Raw genomic sequence first — 20849 nt, 5'->3', positions numbered from 1 at the left:
GCTACCCAGAGGCTTCATCTACATAACAAGAACCTTGGTCTCCACAACTCCCTCTACCTTAAGTCAAGCATTTCTTTCTACTGACTTCAAGTCTTTAAGCAAAGTTTAACTCTTTCAACCAACTGCCAATCAAAAAATATCTGAATCCACCTATGACTGTAACACTTCAAGATATAACACCTCTTTAGGCTGAACCAATGTTCTTCCATGTATGGATTTATGATTTTACCCATAATTCCTGTCTCCCTAAAATGTATAAAACTGAACTAACCCAACTGCCTCAGGCACATTTTCTCACAAGCTCTTGAGAATGTTCTCTGGGCCTTGTTACTTAAATTGGCTCAGAATGAATTTTTAAATATTTTACAGTGTTTGGTTTTTCTGTTAACAATAGCATGGTTTGCATAAATGTTATATGCTATTTCACTGGAGAAAAAAACTTTTAAGTTAATCTACCATTATTGAATGTGGCATAAAATACATAGTACAATGTAGGAATGCAATAAGTAACTGAACAGCAGATCAATCATTTTACAATGTTTAAAATATCACTGAAATTCATTAAATTAACATTGACTGTACAGTTTTATAAACAATGAACTACTTTCTTTTTTTTTTTTCTTTTGTGAGACAAGGTCTTGCTCTGTCACCCAGGCTGGAGTGCAGTGGTGATCATAGCTCACTGCAACCTTGAATTCTGGGGCTCAAGCAATCCTCCTACCTCAGACCCCTGAGTAGCTGGGACTACAGGCACATGCCACCACACCAAGCTGATTATTTTTTAAATTTTGTAGAGATGAGTGTGAAAGAAAAATAAATTATCAGGACCCCCAAATCACTAAGCCAAAGGGAAAAGTCAAGCTGAGAACTGCATCAGGCAAACCTGCCTCCCATTTTATTCTGTTGACTTTCACCCTGGCAATGTAAATTGATAGCTTACTTTCACAAGTGCTGGACAAAGGACAGAACTCCAAGTCATCCCTGTGCCAACCTGAGACAAATGTATATCTGATTGCTTCCTCTGATGGAAAAATGCAGATTCACTGAGCTAGACAAAGGCCTAAGTGACTATTTCCCTATCTCCCCTCACAAGGTAAATTGTGTATTTGGTGAAAGTCTGACCAAAGACTCAAGGGTGCAACCATTTGTCTCTTATCTACCTACACCTTTTTTTTTTTTTTTTTTTTTAAGACAGAGTCTTGCTCTGTTGCCCAGGCTGGAGTGCAGGGGCGCAATCTCGGCTCACTGCAAGCTCCGCCTCCCAGGTTCACGCCATTCTCCTGCCTCAGCCTCCCGAGTAGCTGGGACTACAGGCGCCCGCCACCACGCCCAGCTAATTTTTTTGTATTTTTTAGTAGAGACGGGGTTTCACCGTGTTTGCCAGGATAGTCTCGATCTCCTGACTTCGTGATCTGCCTGCCTTGGCCTCCAAAAGTGCTGGGATTACAGGCGTGAGCCACTGCGCCCGGCCTACCCACACCTTTTTCAAATTCCTTCCTCCTTCCCCAATATCTGCTCTTTCCCCTTTAAATACTGACTCCCTCACAATCATCTTTAGAGAAAGGCACAGACTCCTGCCTCCCAAGCATGCATCCTTAACTCTGTCAAAATAAACTTTCTAAATTAATTAAGACCTGTCTCAGATACTTTTGGTTTACATAGGATTTTGCCACATTGCCTAGACTGGTCTTGAACTCCTGGGCTCAGGCAATCCTCTTGCCTTGGCCTCCCAAAGTGTTATGATTACAGGCATGAGCCACCATACTGGGCCTATTTTCCTCATACATAAACATTTTAATCTAATTCACTACATTATATTTTTTCAAATTAAAGTCTGACTTCTTGTATCTTATTTTCAACAAAGACAATAAAAGCTTTTTTAATGTAGAAGTATTTTGCTCTCCACAGGAAATTTGAAAAGAGTAGAAATAAGCAATAAAAGTATTATAAATGTTAATTCCCTTCTCTTCTCCCCAACAATGTTATATTATTTCTTTTTCTTATTCCTGTTTATTTCTTTTAGTAAAGAAACTTTTCCATGGCTACAGTTCAAGACAGTAGTCCAAAAAAAAAAAAAAAAAAAAAAAAAAAAAAAACTCAAAAAAAACCACAACAATAAAATTCTGCAGGTAATGCCACTAAAACATTTACAAAATTTCAAAAATGTTTAACGTTGTTCTTGCCTACAGTGGTAGTCATCGGGTCAGAAGTCAAAGGAATCATTATGTCCTTTGTTCACCCTGTGAAAAATGATACACATAGGCAGGCAATTTAGCATTTTAAACCTAGTCTGGAAGTCTATATGATGCTTCTTAAAAGCTAGCACATTACATACATGAAAATAATATGACTACACTGGCAAAATAGTACTTTTTTTTCAGGTAACAGTCTAGAGAATATGTATATAAAGATTATACATTAAAAAAATAAGTATTCTCAACTGAAGATTTGGTTCTGCATTATACTCCAAAATGGCTCAGTTGTCTGGAGAAGTAGAAGGGGAAAAGGAGAACAATATGCATTTGATATTTGCTATCTACAGAGGTATATTCCGAATTAAAGGCTAGTAAGACAGTCAGGATTCAACTCTAGCTTTGGATCTATTTTAATTTCTTATACTATAAAGTAAGGAAGGAGGAAGGGCAGAGAGGAAGAGAAACAGAAGCCACTGCCACTGACTCATGGCTTAGGAAAATAATCATAGTAATTCTATATATACACTGCTATCATATTTTAAGTCGAAATTAGAATTGAATAACAAACTTTACAAGTTTCTTATAAATTATTCATCATATTAAGATACAGTTATATTTAAGTGAAAAAAATCAAAGTAAGGGATCTAACTGTTGTTTAAAGATAATTCACAAATAAAGGAAATCATGACTCATACAGATATAAAAATAAACACATTCAAAGTTTAATTGTAATCATTAATCAATGAGGGGATCAGGCAGATGATATAGCCAGTCGAAAAGATAATCTGAAGAACAGACACATTTATAGATTAGAAATTTTGAAATGAATGTGCAAATAAGGGCAAAATGAGTTTTTCCACAATGGTATGCATGGGAGAGGTGTATGACTGAACCTTCGCTGGACAAGGCAAAACATACATGTCTATAAACGCATTACTACCAGCTATCTACAAGTTACAGAGTTTAAAATAGGCCAAAGCCAAGGAAAGGCTAGAACCAGATAACCTGGGAAAATGTGCTCTCTGCAGACAAGGCAGTTTTCCATTGAAACACATATTTTCACTATGTTTTCTAAATTATTTTTCTCACTGCACTTTAAGCCATAGAAAATATCAATATGGTAATAGCTAAGCTTCAACAAATCAATAAACTTTAAACTTACAAAATCTTCAAGAAAAAAACTGAGTAGCAGCAAAGTGGAGGAATACTTATCAAAGACCTACACAGAGTTGGAAGTGACTTACAGGGGAAACAATCGGGAAAATGAGAATCAGATATGTTATGAAACTTACACAGATTGTTTGACTTTTATTACTCCATTTGTAGTAAGATAAACTTTCAGATACCTGCCTTCCTACTCAGTGCTACAGCATTCTAGTTACCAGTACTAGAAATGCAGCTTGTTTTCCATTGTGTTTTACATTTTCTCAAAGAAAACCATTAACCTTCAGCATGCCAAATAAGTTATCTCACTATCTACAATCAAATTTTACTAATTCAATAAAGAATATTTACAAAGTTTTTTTTAATACTCCATAAATACTACTTAATAACTTGCAAAGGCCAGACATGGTGGCTGATGCCTGTAGTCCCAGCCCTTTGGGAGGCAAAGGTGGGCAGATCACCTGAAGTCAGAAGTTCAAGACCAGTCTGGCCAACATGGTGAAACCCTGCCTCTACTAAAAATACAAAAATTAGCCACGCATGGTGGCAAGTGCCTGTAGTCTCAGCTACTCGGGAGACTGAGGCATAAGAATCACTTGAACTCGGGAGTTGGAGGTTGCAGTGAGCTGAGATCACGCCACTGCACTCCAGCCTGGGTGACAGAGTGAAACTCTATTTCAAAAAAAAAAGGAAAAAAAACTTGAGAAAACCCTTTGCAAAAAACTCAGCTTCTTAAGATTAGTTTTTTGGTTTTCAGTTTTCAAAAAATCAGACTGCATTGGAAAAGGATAATACATAAGTTTCATAATTCAAACTTCTTTGTATTCACTATTTTCCTACCTTAGATTCAAGTAACCAGTAGTGGTTAAGGTGTGGAAACTACCAATCTGTTTATTTAATAATTAACTCGTAAAGAAGTTCCTTTTGGAATTGTCACTGTGATCTTCAGTTTTACAAATGTGCGTCTACATTAGGATATTGCAGATTTTTACTCCAATGCATATCTTACTACTTGTTTGTGAACTCTGATGGTGTGTTTTCCTCTTAGCGTTGGAGTCTCTCTCTGGAGAGTGGCTATAAATTCAAGCCCTGCCCTAACAGGGTTCCAGGGTAAGTGGTCACAGATGTGTATAGCTTGTCTTTAACAGGATACTTTTTTGTGCAGTCGATGGCCTAATGCCTAAGTGTCTGACCCATGACCAGGTGTCACAGGAAACTTTTTTATACCAGCAGATATAACTTGTGGCTCTTGTCTGACCTGTGTCCAATTTATTTCTCCCGAGATAGCCATTTTCTAGGAGAGCCCTAACCAGGAAGAGAGTCAGGTATGGATATGTTAGGTGAGACAGAGAAGGAAACAAAAAAGCAAAGTGCATGACATAACAGAAGCAGTGTATTACTTGGTGATTATTGCAGAGAAGAGGACAGCACACCTCAAAATGCCAGAAAAGTGAGGAGGCCACTTGCACATGCAACCAGCAGGTGGGATCACAAGAGAGAAAGGAAGAGATCAAAGCACTTTATTACAGCCCAGGGTGTTACTGGTGGGCTTACAAAAAGCAGGCATGAGCTCCGTGGAGTCATGCTGTGACTCAGAGGTGGTCAATTAGACATATCTGGGCAGACCATGCCAGGGTATGGGGGTTGGGGGGCAAGTCAAGTAGGTTGTACCTAGCTGGCCCGAAGGGAGGTCAACAAAAGAGGCTGCATAAGGCAAATATCTGGATCAGCAACATTAAGAAACTGGCAGGAGGTAGGGAATTAGAAACTGTGTCAAGGGTGACTAAGCCCTGTTTCTGGTATGAAAAAGTCCAACTTAATATTCAAGATGGATGCCTAGGTAACAAACAATTACAGGAATTTACTATAGCTGATTTTTTTTTTTTTTTTTTTTTTGAGACACAGTCTCGCTCTGTCTCCCAGGCTGGAGTGCAGTGGCGCGATCTCAGCTCACTGCAAGCTCTGCCTCCTGAGTTTTATGCCATTCTCCTGCCTCAGCCTCCCAAGTAGCTGGGATTACAGGTGTGCACCACCTAAGTCTGGCTAATTTTTTTGTATTTTCAGTAGAAACGGGGTTTCACCATATTAGCCAGGATGGTCTCGAACTCCTGATCTCGTGATCTGCCTGCCTCGGCCTCCCAAAGTGCTGGGATTACAGGCATGAGCCACTGCACCAGGCCTATATCTGAATTTTAAACAAGAGCAAAAGATAGCACTAAAAGACCACTTCAAAAGAAATATATGGAAAATAAAATAGCCTTTGAGTGATAGGATGATTTTTAAATAAATGGTTGGTTTCAATAATTCACAGCTATCACTCAGCATTCATATAAAATGCTTCTATTTGCAAAGCATATTATAAGTGTTAAATAACAGATTATCACAACACCAAGATATATGAGCATGTGAATCTTTATTTTTTTGGAACCAAAAGTTGCACTATAGGCTGTGTGAGCACATAGTGCAACCAGTGGCCAAACTCTAATTTCAGTTAGAGTGCTTTCCTCCCACTCCTGTGCCAAACTCAATGCTCCCACCTAACAGAATATGTCCTCTCAAAAGGACTAAGTATAAAACAAGCACATTGTACCTCCCATCCATTCAATTAACAAGTCTTTATTAAGCACCTACTATGTGTCAAGCACTGTTCCAGGAACCTGGGAAATACTGATAAACAAAACAGACCAAAATCGCTACCTGCATAGAGCCTCTATTCTAGTAAGGGAAAACAGCAGTAAACAATAATAAGTAAGTGAACTATATAGTATGTAACAAAATGAAAAGTGTTGTGTAGACAAGACAAAGTAGAACAGGAAAAGACTGGGAATGCTGGGGGGATGACAAAGTCTAATTCTTAATATAGTGGTCACAATGGGCCTCGCTGGGAAGATTTGAAGCATATGAATGAATGAGCCAAGTGTGTATCAGAGAGAACATTCCAGGAAGAGGAGTCAGCGGGAGGGCTGAGAAAGGATCACACCTGCTGTATCTGAGGAGCATGAAGACTGGTGGGGCTGAAGCAGAACAGGGGCAGGAAAGAGGAGGCAAGGAAGCAGTAAGAGATGAGTTAGAGAGGACCTTATAAGGCATTGTGAATGTTTGGCTTTTACTCTGAGTGAAAGGGAAAGCCAATGGAGAGTTCTGAGCAGAACAGTGACATGAGCTGACTGTGCTTTCAAAAAGATTACTCTGTGCTGGGAATAGACTATGAGAGGAAACATCAGTTAAGAACTAGCTCAGTTACCCTCCTGAGGGATTACTGTGTGGTAAGGTAGGATAATTCACTATGACAAATCAACCTAAATATATAATAACTAGACACAACAGAAGTGTATTTCTCGTTTATATAACATTCCTGTATATGTACTCAGGTTGGCAAGACAACTGTCCTACATCCATATCCCCTCCATTTTGTAGATATACCATCTCCTTGTGGAGATGTTTTTACCTGAATGCAAGCAGGATTTAAGTTGGCAAAAAGTTTTAATGGGTCTAGCATTAAAGTTAATGTCTGTTCCACTAGAGAAAACTGTCAAATTGACATAAGTATCTAAAAGAGGCTGGGAAAATTTAGGCTACCCAGGTTTTCAAAGGAAGGAAGACTGGATTTTGCTGAGTATCTCACAGCTTCCACAGTTCATCCTTGATTGGTAGCCATGAAACAGGTTACCACTAAAAGTTAGTGATATGGTTTAGATCTGTGTCTCCACCCAAATGTCATGTCGAATTGAAATCCCCAATGTTGGACGTGGGGATTGGTGGGAGGTGATTGGATTATGGGGGTGGATTTCCCTCTTTGGTGCTGTTTTTGTGATAAGAGTTCTCATGAAATCTGGTTGTTTAAAAGTGTGTGGCGCCTGCCCTCTCTCTGTCTTCCTCCTGCTATGGCCATGTGAAGATGGCTGCTCTGGCTTTGCCTTCCACCATGAGTAAAAGTTTCCTGAGGCCTCCCCAGCCATGCTTCCTGTACAGCCTGTGGAACTATGAGCCAATTAAACACCTCTTTTCTCTATGTATTACCCAGTCTCAGGCATTTCTTTACAGCAGTGTGAGAACAGACTAATACAGTTAGGATTCTGGACATATTCTGAAGATAGACCCAATATGACTTCCTGATTTTGATCTGGGCAACTGGAATTAAGTAACTGCCAACAATTGAGATCTGGAAGGCTGTGGTAATAGAAGATTGGGCAGGAAGGTGAAGCTCAGTTCTGTTTTGAACAGGCTATTTCTGTTTGAGATGTCTATTAGACATACGAGAGGGGATGTAGCGTAGGAAACTGGATATATATATGTGTGTGTATATATATATATGTATATAGGAGTTTGGGAGAAAGGACTGGACATATAAAGAAATGTAAGTTACATTAAAACCTGAAACTGGTAAGATCATAATAAAGTAAATATAGGTAGAGAAGAAAAGAGGAGAGGATTTGGGGGCACCCCAAAATCAAGAGATCAGGCTGAAGTAGCACCACAGAAATAGACTGTGGGGGCAAGAGAAAAAAACAAAAGAATGTAGTATTCTGGAAACGAAGTGAGAAACATGTATCAAGGAGGAGAAAGTCATCACTTGTATCAGATGCTCCTAATGGGATGATGAGAGAAAAACCAACTACCAGATTTGCATGTATGGGGAAGGTCAGTGCTGACCTTGCCAAAGCAGTTCCACTTGGAGTGGCAGTGGGTAAAGTTCTGAGTGCAGACAGCAAGTACAGACAATACTTTGAAATATTTTCTACAAAAGAAAGCAAAGAAATTGAGTGAGGCAAATGGAGAAAGCAGAGTCAAGAGAACTTTTTAAGATAGGAGAAATAATAGGATATTTGTGGGCTGACGAAAATGATCTTGCAGAAAGGGAAAAGCCGTTGATGGTGGAGGAAAGGAGAGAATTGCTAGGATTATGTCCTTAAGCAGATGAGAGGAAATGAGGTTTACTGTAGTGAAGAGCTAGCTATCATCTATGAGGATAAGCAAGAATGCAGAACATACAGACACAAATGCTGGTGGTTGGGTGGATGTGACAGTGGAAGTTTGTGGAAATTCCCTTCTGATGGCTTTAAGCAGGAATAAAGCAGGATACAAAATTATGAGCTGAAAATTAGGAGAGGGAGTAAGGTATCAGAGCAGTGGTCCCCAACCTTTTTGGCACCAGGGACCAGTTTCGTGGGAGACAAGTTTTCAATTTTTCTACAGACTGGGGTCAGAGGTGAGGGGATGGTTTTGGAATGATTCACACACATTACATTTAGTGTGTACTTTATTTCTATTATTATTACATTGTAATATATAATGAAATAATTATACAACTCACCATAATATAGAATCAGTGGGAGCCCTGAGCTTGTTTTCTTGCAACTAGACAGTCTCATCTGGGGGTAATGGGAGACAGTGACAGATCATCAGGCATTAGATTTTCATAAGAAGTGCACAACCTAGATCCCTGGCATGGGCAGTTCACAATAGGGGTCACACTCCTATGAGAATCTAATGCCACTACTGATCTGACAGGAGGCAGAGCTCAGGCAGTAATGTGAGCAATGGGGAGTAGCTATAAACACAGATGAAGCTTCACTTGCTCACTTGCCTGCTGCTCACCTCCTGCTGTGTGGCCCAGTTCCTAACAAGCCACAAGACAGTACCAGTCTGTGGCACAGGGGCTGGGGACTCCTGTATTAGAGGTTTGAGAAGAGAGAAAAGGCATGACATGAATAAAGGCAGTACAGGGAGCATTAAGTACCAACTTGAAGTTCAGAAATTCCAAAATATTTCATTTTCCTCCAGCCATACTGTTACTTGGCAGAATGTGCAAAATAGGCAGAGATAGCAATAGGGTTGCAGTTTTGCCAAGCAAGTATGATGTGAGAGAAGATTAGGAGAGTTGACTAGTTCCTGAAAATCTACTAGACTCCCTCTCTTGCAACCCATGACCATCTTGTCACCAAGTCCTGAGAATTCTACCGCTTTAAATATTCCCCTTTCCTAATCCCTCTTGACTATTCTCAGAACCAGTGTCTTGCAGGTTCTTTTCACTTATCACAAGGACTATTGTAATAGCCTCCTAAACCTGTCTTTTTGTCTCTAAAATATCCATCCTCTTCCCTGCAGCCAGATGTTCTTTCTAAGCCTAACCAATCATGTTTTTCTCCTGCTTAACATATTTTCACTTCTATAGTCTAAACTCTAAGCTTAGGACATAGAACCCTTTATTACTAATGCCTGGTTAGCATTCCAGACTTATCTTTTACCACTCTCCCACAAGTACTCTGCCCTTGGCCAGAGGAGCTGCATACATGTGTATCAAGGTAAATACTACCAACTCTGTGCTTCTGCACTACGTCAAGGTTGAGCTACTGCTCCATTCCCCACCTAGACTGGAAGCTCCTTCAGGAGAGGGATCTTGCTTTATTTGACTTGAAACCTGAGGGCCTGGCAGATGGTAGCCCCTCCAAGAATGCTGATTGAATGAACAAATATATACGTGTGACAGAAAGAACCACAGCATCTCTAACAGATATAGGTATTAATGCACACATTTTGTAAGCCATATTATAAGAACATTGTATTGAAAAATAAATTAGACAAAGATACTCATTCATTCATTCCATTCTACCAGTATTTAACAACCTATACTACACACCAGTCAGCATACCTAGGTGCTGAACATAATCTGCTTGGGCGAGACAGGTGAGTAAAATGATTACAGTCAATTTCCTACTTCTATAAGTAGGCCTGAAGAAAAACATTTTTAAAACATGTGTTGGCCTGGCACGGTGGCTCATGCCTGTAATCCCAGCACTTTGGGAGCCTGAGGCAGGAGGATTGCTTGAGCCCAGGAGTTCAAGACAAGCCTGGGGAACATAGTAAGACCTTGTCTCTATAACAAAACAAAACAAAAAAGCCAGCCATGGTGGTGCACACATGCAGTCCCAGCTACTCAGGAGGCTGAGGTAGAAGGATCACTTGAGCCTGGCAATGCAAGGCTGCAGTGAGCTAAAATTGGGCCACTGCACTCCAGCCCAGGCAACAGAGCAAGATTCTGTCTCTAAAAAAATATTAATAGTAAATAAAAATAAAACATGTGCTACCAAAATACATACTCAGTATTCCTCTAATTGGTATTGTAGTTAGAATTTGAATACAGTGTAAATTGTGTAATTTTATCTACATTTCTCATTACACTAATAGCACTGACTTGTGTTTCAGTACATTTTGTCCAGCCTCAGCCTACTTTACCCATTTAGCCTAGAGAAAGACAACCTCATTGTTACTATAATGTACACCTGTACTCAAAAATGCTATCCAACTCCCTGCAATACTAACTTGAAAAATGTGTCACAGGGAATAGAAATTTGGTTTTATGTGTTTAAAAAAAATCATCACTACATTTCCCACTGTGTGGATAGCAGGGGAAAAAGTGCGTCCACTTTGAGGGTCCATGTTTAATAATGGTCCGATGCCAAATACACTGTATTAATATCAGTGAACAAAAGATATGGAGCTTCTCTCATGTCTCTATCTGAATTAGATAGATAGACTTTATACCTATGTAATAAATAGATATAGCTTATACCTATGTAATTTATACTTGTGTCTAGTCAGTCACTCTATATACATACATGCACACACACGCATATATAGATACACATTTACTTGAATTCAACCAAGTGCTTAACATGAAATAACAAACAAAACCATTTTTACACAATTGAAAATGATAGTATATATTTTATATTTATTATATACTGTATTTCACTGAATAAATCATATATTTATATACCTATAAATGACAGAGTTGTACACACAAAAATATGTACCATTACTTTATGGGTGATAAGGAATTTCCAGGGGTAATTCTGACTATATAAGACTTTCACTTTATGTGCTAACTTCAGAATTAACTCTCCCATAAGATACAACTGTATCATGTAGCAACATTATTAAGAATAATTTTCAAGCTTTTAAGTATGTGCTTGGTTTTTAAAGCCTGCCTAAAATAATTAGTTGTGTCCTGGTCATTTTCCTCCTTTAAGAAGGATTATTTACATCTGAATTTCAAAATTGATCTCAACAATAACCTTTAATAAAAAAATCATTTATATTTTAGTGTCCACAATAACAACTGGCAAGATTTTCTGGAATTAGGAAAAAAGCATTAGTTATAATTTGATTTTCTGTCAAATTATTTATTATTGCTAGATATTTTGCATTTTAGAGTTCTGCCACTAATAGTTTATGATTGTTTTAATAGTTGATAACTCAGGTTTTGAAATAAGGTGCTACACATTTGGTTTCAAAATGCTAACAGAAATTCACCTAAGAGCAGAACACAGAATTTATCACCAAAACAAGGGGTAGACCACAAAAGAAAGGTCACACACACATGGCTACTCACTAAATGTATGTTCCCTTTGAGCCTGGCATAGTTACTGAATTTGTAAGCTGTGATACAATACTATCATTAGAAGAAACTGGAATGGAAATGTGCACATGCAAACAAATAGGGCCAGTGCTCCCTTTCCTATCATTGTTAAGTAAGCATAATTCTGAAAGACAAAGTCACTGGATCCATTTAAAAAATTACAATTAGCACCCATAAATAATTAATAATTATTACTTTTAAAAAACTATCAACTTATCAATTGTATTAACTTTTCTCTTTTTCTCTCAACATTTCAGTGGAGAACCAACATACAGTGTCTGATGTGGTTTGGGTGTTTGTTCCCTCTAAATCTCATGTTGAAATGTGATCCCCAATGTTGGGGACAGAGCCTGGTGGGAGGTGTTTCAGTCACAGGAGCGGATCCTTCATGAATATCTTGGTGCCCTCCCCACAGTAATGAGTGAGTTCTTACTCTCTTAGTTACCATGAAATCTGATTGCTAAAAAGCCTGGCATCTCGTCCTATTAATATTTCTTGCTCCCTCAGTTACCATGTGATATGCCAGCTCCCCCTCTGCCTTCCATCATGACTGTGAGCTTCCTGAAGCCTCAGTAGAAGGAGATGCTGGTACTATACTTCTTCTTGTACATTCTGCAGAACAATGGGCCAAAAATAAACCTCTTTTTAAAATACATTGCCCAGCCTCAGGTATTCCTTTATAACAGCACAAAATGGACTAACACAGTAGCCCAAATCTAATTCCTCAGTTAAAAAAAAAATTTTTTTAAGAGACAGGCTCAAGAAATCCTAGGCTCAAGTGATCCTCCCGCCTCAACCTCCCAAGTAGCTGGAATTATAGGTGCACACCACCACACCTGGCTCACAGTTAAATACTTAAGGGTGAACATCAAATGGTACTTTAGTACATCTTTATCCTTAACAGCTCATCATTCTCAATAATCCTTAGTTCTTCCAAACCAATCACTAATCATTTCATCAAGCCTAACTCTGAAACCTTCTTCCTTCAAAAAGTATTTTTAGATCAGCTCCATCCCACTACTTAATCCTTTAGTTTCATTTCTAATGGATATTCAAGTTACTTAATTGTTATACAGATATTTAACTTAATAGAATAAGCAAACCATTAGCATTAGCGGCTTATAAATACTTTCCATGTCTCTATTTGTAAATCTAATCATTATAATAATATTATATATGAATTTCATTTCTTTAAAGGAAGACCACTTATGCCTATTTAGTAACTGTCATTTAGTTATCACCTGGGAAAAACAGAAAAACATTGAACAACCTAGAGAACGGTCAAATATAGAAACAAATTATCACCACTAATTTCCAAAGTAAAGACATTTATTGTATGCACACATATTTAATCCTTATTAAACAAACTTAAGGAACTGACTATAAGCTGTTAATAAGTAACAGACTATAAGCTATGAATAATACGTAAGGATAGTTTCATTGTACAAGGAGAGCCAGTCACAGTAAATCCTTTCATTCTGAACATTTTGCCCACCAATTTAGTCATTAGAACATGACTGCTATATTTTTGGAGAAAAAAAATAAATATTTTTAAATATAAACAAACATAAAATATTTACAAAAAATTTATATTTTTGTGAAACATAAATATTTCACAAAATATTGTGAAAAGTTAATACAATAAATATTTTTTATATTGCAAAGTGGAAATGATGAATAAATTGCTCAATTTAAGTAGGAAAACGTCAATTGTACAATTTGCTTCTCTGGTTTTTCAATGCTTTCATGCCTGCTTTTAACCAAAGGGGAGAATACAAATAAATGGTCTAGTTCCTCAGGGGATGGCAGCATTCAATCAATCACAGAGCAAAGGTAAATAAAAAGAAATTATTTTCAGAGAATCTAATATCCATCTATTCATCCAGTATCTTATTCTATCTTGTGTCTTTGCATCAAGGTGAATCACCAGAAAGCTAGCTACTGTGATCACATCAGCTTAGCCCTTCAAAAGTGAGTTCCGTTGATTTATCGTACCTTAATGTCACGCCAAATGAATTTTTTTAAACAATTTAATTCAGGAAAAAACTGGATCATACTGGCCTTCAGAGTTTTATATACTTTATAACTGTGAAACACTTTTCACACAATTACACTGAACCTCAATCAGCACTGCAATCTACTGGCATTTTGCTGTTTTTATTCCCTCAACTTTTCTTTATTCTTTTTATTACATCTTCATTTGTGTGGTCTCAAATTATTTTAAGAAAGGAATAACAGGCTGGGCGTGGTGGCTCACGCTTGTAATCCCAGCACTTTGGGAGGCCGAGACGGGCGGATCACGAGGTCAGGAGATCGAGACCATGGTGAAACCCCGTCTCTACTAAAAATACAAAAAATTAGCCGGGTGTGGTGGCGGGTGCCTGTAGTCCCAGCTACTCGGAGAGGCTGAGGCAGGAGAATGGCCTGAACCCAGGAGGCTGAGCTTGCAGTGAGCCGAGATTGTGCCACTGCACTCCAGCCTGGGCGACAGTGCGAGACTCCGTCTCAAAAAAAAAAAAAAAAAGAAAGGAATAATATAGCTATTTTTCAATAAAGATAATAGTCTTACTAATAAATACTTCAGGACTTTCCAAAGTACTGCCAATTTCTCACTTTCAGTTTCTCACATACTTAAAAAGTATGTGTGAACAGAACATGAAACAAAATGAAACATTTTATTAAATAGCATTTTAAAAATTCCCATTACATGCAAATTATTTAATCATCCTTGATCACAGCGAGCAGCAATGAAAGGCAATAACCAAGTACCTCATACTTATTCTATGCTTACATATACACAGACTGGAAATCTACATATATCTAAACTGCAACTGGACATTCAAAAGACAATCCCATGAAACTCCTGCCTAATTCTGTAAAGTGGTTCTCTTTGTAACTAATTATATACTTTCAAAGCTATATTGTGTTTTAAACCAGAAGTCACAATGACAAAATCCATTTTAACATTTTTATCAATAGAGAAATAATTATTTTATTACTTTTATTTTATTTATTTATTTATTTATTTTTAGACAGAGTCTTCCTCTGTTGCCCAAGCTGGAGTGCAGTGGTGCGATCTTGGCACACTGCAACCTCCGCCTCCCGGGTTTAAGCAATTTTCCTGCCTCAGCCTCCTGAGTAGCTGGGACTACAGGCGCATGCCACCATGGCCGGCTAATTTTTTGTGTTTTTAGTAGAGACGGGGTTTCACCATATTGGCCAGGCTAGTCTTGATCTCCTGATCTCGTGATCCACCCACCTCAGCCTCCCAAAGTGCCGAGATCATAGGCGTAAGCCACCACGCCCAACCGAGAAGTAATTATTTTTCAATAATGTATCATCTAGGAAAGTTATTATGATTCCACATTACCTAATACAGTCCACACTCAAATTTATCAACTGTACTCAAAATATATAGCTTTAAAATATATGTATAAGTTGAGGACCCGATCAAGGTCCTTGAATCTGATGGCCATGTCTCTTTAGTCTCCTTTAATTTTATATCATCACACCACTGTTTTTTTTTTTTATGATGATGACATTATTTGTAAACCCAGGGAAGATGTCTTACGGAATGTACACATTCTGAATTTGTCTGATTCATACTTTATAATTAGATTTAAGTTAAACAGTTTTGGCAAAAATATTATACAGGTGATACTGTGTGTTTCACTGTATCACTTCAGGAGACACATGTCAGTTTGTCCCATTACAGGTAATGCTAAATTTGACCACCAGATCTCTCCACTTTAAAGGCATATTTTTCTCTTTGCAATTAACAAATAATTGGTGGTGTCATACCTTGAGACCATGTAAATATCCTGTTCACCTACAGCCTCTCACCCAATGGTTTTAACATCCAATGATTGATGATCCTTGCCTGGAGTCAATCGTTAGTGCAAACTAGTGATTTTGTAATTTTATATTTTTTCTACATTTTAAGTGTCATTTCTTCTGTAAAGAATAACTGTATATTTCCCCATTTTTTCTCTTCGTAACAAAGTGAGTTTTTTTAAATTTTAAAGTATAATTATGGACTTACAATTTCTCTCTCGCATAATGTGTTATAATCCATACCTACCATTATTCTTTTAGATGTTCAAATTGTTCCAAGTTTTGATGGTAGGAACCTTTCAAATAGGCTGCTGTGCCTTTTTGACAAGTCTCCATCAGTTTTTGAGCACATTCTTGCTTTCCGACACAATATGTTCCAGGACCTCTTTGCCCCACATTAAGAAATCAGGAACTTCTCTAAGGAACATTGCCTCCTTTTGGTAGGAAACCGTATTTGGAACCCAAAATCCCTGGATATACTCATTCTTACTGGGGTTTCTAGGCCCTTTCCTTGGACTGAGATAGAAAAAAAGTTTTTTTAAATCTGTGAGTTACTATTAATGCCACCAATTCAAAACTAATACCACAGTATACTTTCTAATTGTGTCCCATTCTCTGAATTAATTAATATCTCCTAAGAACCCTGGTTCCCCCAATCCAGTAAAATTATTTCTTTGCTCTATCCTATATTACAAACAAAATAATTTCAAGATTACTACACATGTAGTTAAGACTTCTCTAAGTCTGTTTTTATATAGTTGTGACTTTTGAACTCTGTAAATGTTCACATGTTGAACATTTGATCATCTACTCCTTATGATAATTGTTTTACCGGTCTCTGGTTTAATCCTTCTGTGCCTCTCTTTGGCAAAAATAAACTATTTTTTTTTCTTTTTTGTGGAGAACAGGATCTCACCATGTTGCCAGGCAGGTCTTGAACCCCTGGGCTCAGGCTGTCTTCTCACCTCTGCCTTTTGCAATTTTTGTCCTTAGAATATTTCTCTCTGAGTTTGTACAGTCAGAATAATATGTTTAAAAGTTACTTAAGCCAAGAAGTATATGGAAAAATGCTCAGTATCACTAAACATCAGGGAAATGCAAATCGAAACCACAGTTAGTATGTCACCCCAGTTAGTATAGCTACTATCAAAAAGACAAAACAAATGCTGGCAAAGACGCAGAGAAAAGGGAATTCATACACTGATGGTGGGAATGCAAATTAATACAGCCATTATGGAAAATGGTACGGAGGTTCCACTAAAAAACTAAAAATAGAACTACTGTATAATCCACCAATCTCATTCCTGGGGTTATATCCAAAGAAAAGGAAATCAGTATGTCAAAGAGGTGTCTGTGTTCTCATGTTTATTACAGCATTTTTCACAATAGCCAAAATATGGAATCAACCTAAGTGTCCATCAACAGACAAATGGATAAAGAAAATGTGGTTTGTTTACACAATGGAATACAATTCAGCCATTAAAAAGAGTGAAATCCTGTCATTTGCAGCAACATGGATGAATCTGGAAGACATTATGTTAAATGAAATAAGAAAGGCACAGAAAGATGAATACTGCACATTCTCATTCATATGTGGAAGCTAAATAAATTGATCTCACAGAAGATGAGCAAGACAGTGGCATCTAGAGGCTGGGAAGGGTAGAGAAAAGAAAAGGATAGGGAAAGGTTGGTTAATAGACATAAAATTATCCTGGATAACAGTTACAAATAATTTATTCTATATTTTCAATTAGCCAGAAGAGAGAATTGTGAATGTCTCAACACAAAGATTTGAGGCAATGGATATGCTAATTACCCTCGTTAATCATTACAGTGTATACATGTATCAAAATATCACTCTGTACCACACAAATATGTACAATTATTATGTGTCAATTTAAAATATTTTTTAAAAAGCAACTTAAAAGGTCAGGTGCCCTGGCTCACACCTGTAATCCCAACACTTTACGAGGCCATGGTGGGTGGATCCCTTGAGCTTAGGCGTTTGAGACCAGCTTGGGCAACATGGCGAAACCCCACCTCTACAAAAAAATACAAAAATGAGCCAGACATGGTGGCACATGCCTGTAGTCCCAGCTACTTGGGAGGCAGAGGTAGGAGTATCACTTGAGCTCAGGAGGTTGAGGCTGCAGTGAGCCAGATCACACCACTGGACTGTAGCCTGGGTGACAGAGCAAGACTCTGTCTAAAAAAAAAAAAACCAAAAAGTTAAATAAATAAATAAATAAAAGCTATTTAAGTTATCTTTTTGGTGATTATGCTGTGAATTTTTAAAGTTCATTTGTTCTTATTTGTATTCAATTTTAGGGTTTGCTTGCGTGTGTGTGTGTATGTGTGTATGTGCTTTTGTTTTTGTTTTGAGATGGAGTCTTGCTCTGTTGCCCAGGCTGGAGTGCAGTGGTGCCATCTCAGCTCACTGCAACCTCTGCCTCCCGGATTCAAGCAATTCTCCTGCCTCAGCCTCCTGAGTAGCCAGGATTACAGGCGCCCACCACCACAACCAGCTAATTTTTGTATTTTTAGTAGAGACTGGGTTTCACCATGTTGGCCAGGCTGGTCTCGAACTCCTGACCTCATGATCTGCCCACCTCAGCCTCCCAAAGTGCTTGGATTACAGGCATAAGCCATCACGCCCGGCGGGGTTTGCTTTTTAAAAATCACTTTTCTTTTTTTTGTTTCAATATGTGACCATTTACATAGTTCAAAAGTCACAACTCAGACTAAAAATCAGATTCAGAAAAATCTCACTCCCATCCCTATTTCCTCCGCAGTGCTCTTACATTGCTCTTCATCCACTCCTTATCATAATTATTTTACCAGTCTCTGGTTTAATCCTTTCTGTGCTTCTCTTTTGCAAAAATAAACTATATCTACAAATATACTTTTCCTTTTTGTGGAGAACAAGGTCTCACTATGTTGCCCAGGCTGGTCTTGAACTCCTGGATCAAGCTGTCTTCTCACCTGTGCCTTGCTAAGTGTTGAGATTACTGGCATGAGCTGCTTTGCCTGACCAGACTATATATTTTTTATTTTCTATTCTTTCATATGAAAAAGGGACCATACTTACTATATCCATATACATTTTATATCTGGAAATCTTTCCATATCAGTACATAGAAATCTTCCTTATTTTAGTATTCTATTCTATTCAATCAGTCTCCTCTGGACAGACATTTAGGTTTTTTTCTGCTATTACTAACAATCCTACAATGAAAAACTTTGAGCATATGTTATTCTATATTTGTACAGGTGATTCATCAGGATAAATTCCTAGAATTTGCACTGGTAAGTCAAAGGCAGTTGAAGGTATAATTTGGTAGATACTACAAAATTCTCATAAAGTTATAGCATGTCACATTCCAATCTGCAATGTAAGTGCCTGTTTTCTCACAGGCTTGCCAAGTAAGTATATTCTGAGCTTTTAACTTTTGCCAATCTGCAAAGTAAAAACGATCTCTCCGTATTTTAATTGGCATTTCTCTTATTATCAACGAAATCTGAACATCTTTACATATATTGTCATACATCATTTCTTTTTTTGGTGAACTATCCACATCTTTTGTTCATTTTTAAAATCATAAGTTAAATACTTATTTCAATGTAAAAAAGAATTCAATAATCCTACAATGATGGCTCCAAACTTTGTTCTAAAAAAAGAATATTAGACAATGAAAAAACAATGTATGAATTAACTGAAAAGAATACGAACAACCCTTAAAACTATATGGTCATATTCTATACTGTGTTCCAAACAGTCCACTAAAAAGTGGAAGTTAAATGAGAAGGATATTAAGGAAAATGTATTCAAGTTATAATTTTATGATATCGATTAGTGTTAAGTGGTTAATCTCACAAACAAACAAGCCACTGAAGACGGTGAAAGTTTGGGAAACAGATGGTTGAGAGACATTTTTTGGTAGCAGTTTCATTACACCCACCTCGCAAGTACAGGTAATTCTTCGAGGATGAGGGGCTTCCTGTTGTAGCTGATATACTGTGAGAAGGTAGAAACAAAAAGTGTCAATGTCCCTTACATAAAACTTATCAATATATTAGAAATAAAAACCTGGCTGTTTTTTATGTTCACAAGAAAACTGGTATAACCTTATTTACTAAATTGTGTTATGAACAAAACAAAGAAAGTAAGCAAAACTACATTTAGTGAAAGCCCAGGAGCAATACAAACAGAAAAATCATAATCCAAACAAGTGTCTTTTTACCTTATAACAAGTCAGTGCTGGATATTTGGCTCTGTTCCCTGTAATCTGGTCATTTATTTTCCCCAATTCTTTGTGGGGATATTAAAGGATGTCTTTGATATAAACCAATAATGGTTATATATACATATATTTAAGGCATGTTATTAAGTGTCAGGCTTGAAACTAAAATCAAGATTTATAGGCTAAATGTAACGAATACACTGTTTTTCTCCCCTATTTATATTGCAAACATCTATCTTCAAAGATAATTTTCCTCTTCCCCTAAAAACAAAAGGTCTGAGCCAAAGTTACCACTGCTTATTCAACTAGGGCAAATATAGCAAAAGAAAGAATTCAGATATTCAAATAACTTGCCAAAAGAGGGAATCATTTTTAGGGCATCTGAAAATGCATCAGTGAAAATTATACTGATACCATGACTTCCTTCTAGCCTCACTTCAGGCTTTTTTATTTAAAATGAAAAAAGAATGAATAGGATGTGTGGCTATACATGTCTAAGTTTATCTCTTAGAGATTTTTTTTCTATTTCTACATATATAATCACATATAATTTAATAGTCTAAATACTTAAGATATTTTGTCAACATAACATCAAACTACCCAGTAATCTGGGACTGTCAGATAACGGATGACTCAGATTTCAAATGGATATAATTACACAGATTCTACTTCTGACCACAGTCATTCATATACATCATAGGAACATATATAGAATAAATACAATTAGACTATACACACATACATAATTAGCCTGTGTGTGTGTATATATATATATAAAAATGTGTGTGTATATATATACTATCTCTCTCTACACACACACACACAGTGAACACACACAGATACACATAACTGTGCATACTTCTATGCAAAGGGGATACAGCAATGTGGTTAAGAATTTGAACTCTTGAACCAAACCATCTGGAGTCTGAACACTGGGACTCTGTCACTAGCACTGCATTCTATGCCTTCATTTTCCTTATTTGCAAAATGGGA

The 20849-nt window shown here is 37.3% G+C and overlaps 1 protein-coding gene across 1 annotated transcript in view; it reads right to left on the bottom strand.

The window, feature by feature from the left end:
• Positions 1–20849, bottom strand: part of CHN1 (chimerin 1) — a 209995-nt gene that overhangs the window by 128284 nt on the left and 60862 nt on the right. The window contains exon 4 of the mRNA XM_032755326.2: positions 19575–19630. Within this exon, the coding sequence (XP_032611217.1) occupies positions 19575–19630 (56 nt within the window). The remainder of the gene's footprint in view (positions 1–19574; positions 19631–20849) is intronic.

The sequence above is a fragment of the Hylobates moloch genome, unplaced genomic scaffold, assembly GCF_009828535.3.
Source record: "Hylobates moloch isolate HMO894 unplaced genomic scaffold, HMol_V3 SCAFFOLD_1, whole genome shotgun sequence".
Classification (NCBI taxonomy): Eukaryota; Metazoa; Chordata; class Mammalia; order Primates; family Hylobatidae; genus Hylobates; species Hylobates moloch.
The sequence above is the reverse complement of the archived record's forward strand: the minus strand, read 5'-3'. Positions and strand labels throughout refer to the sequence as shown.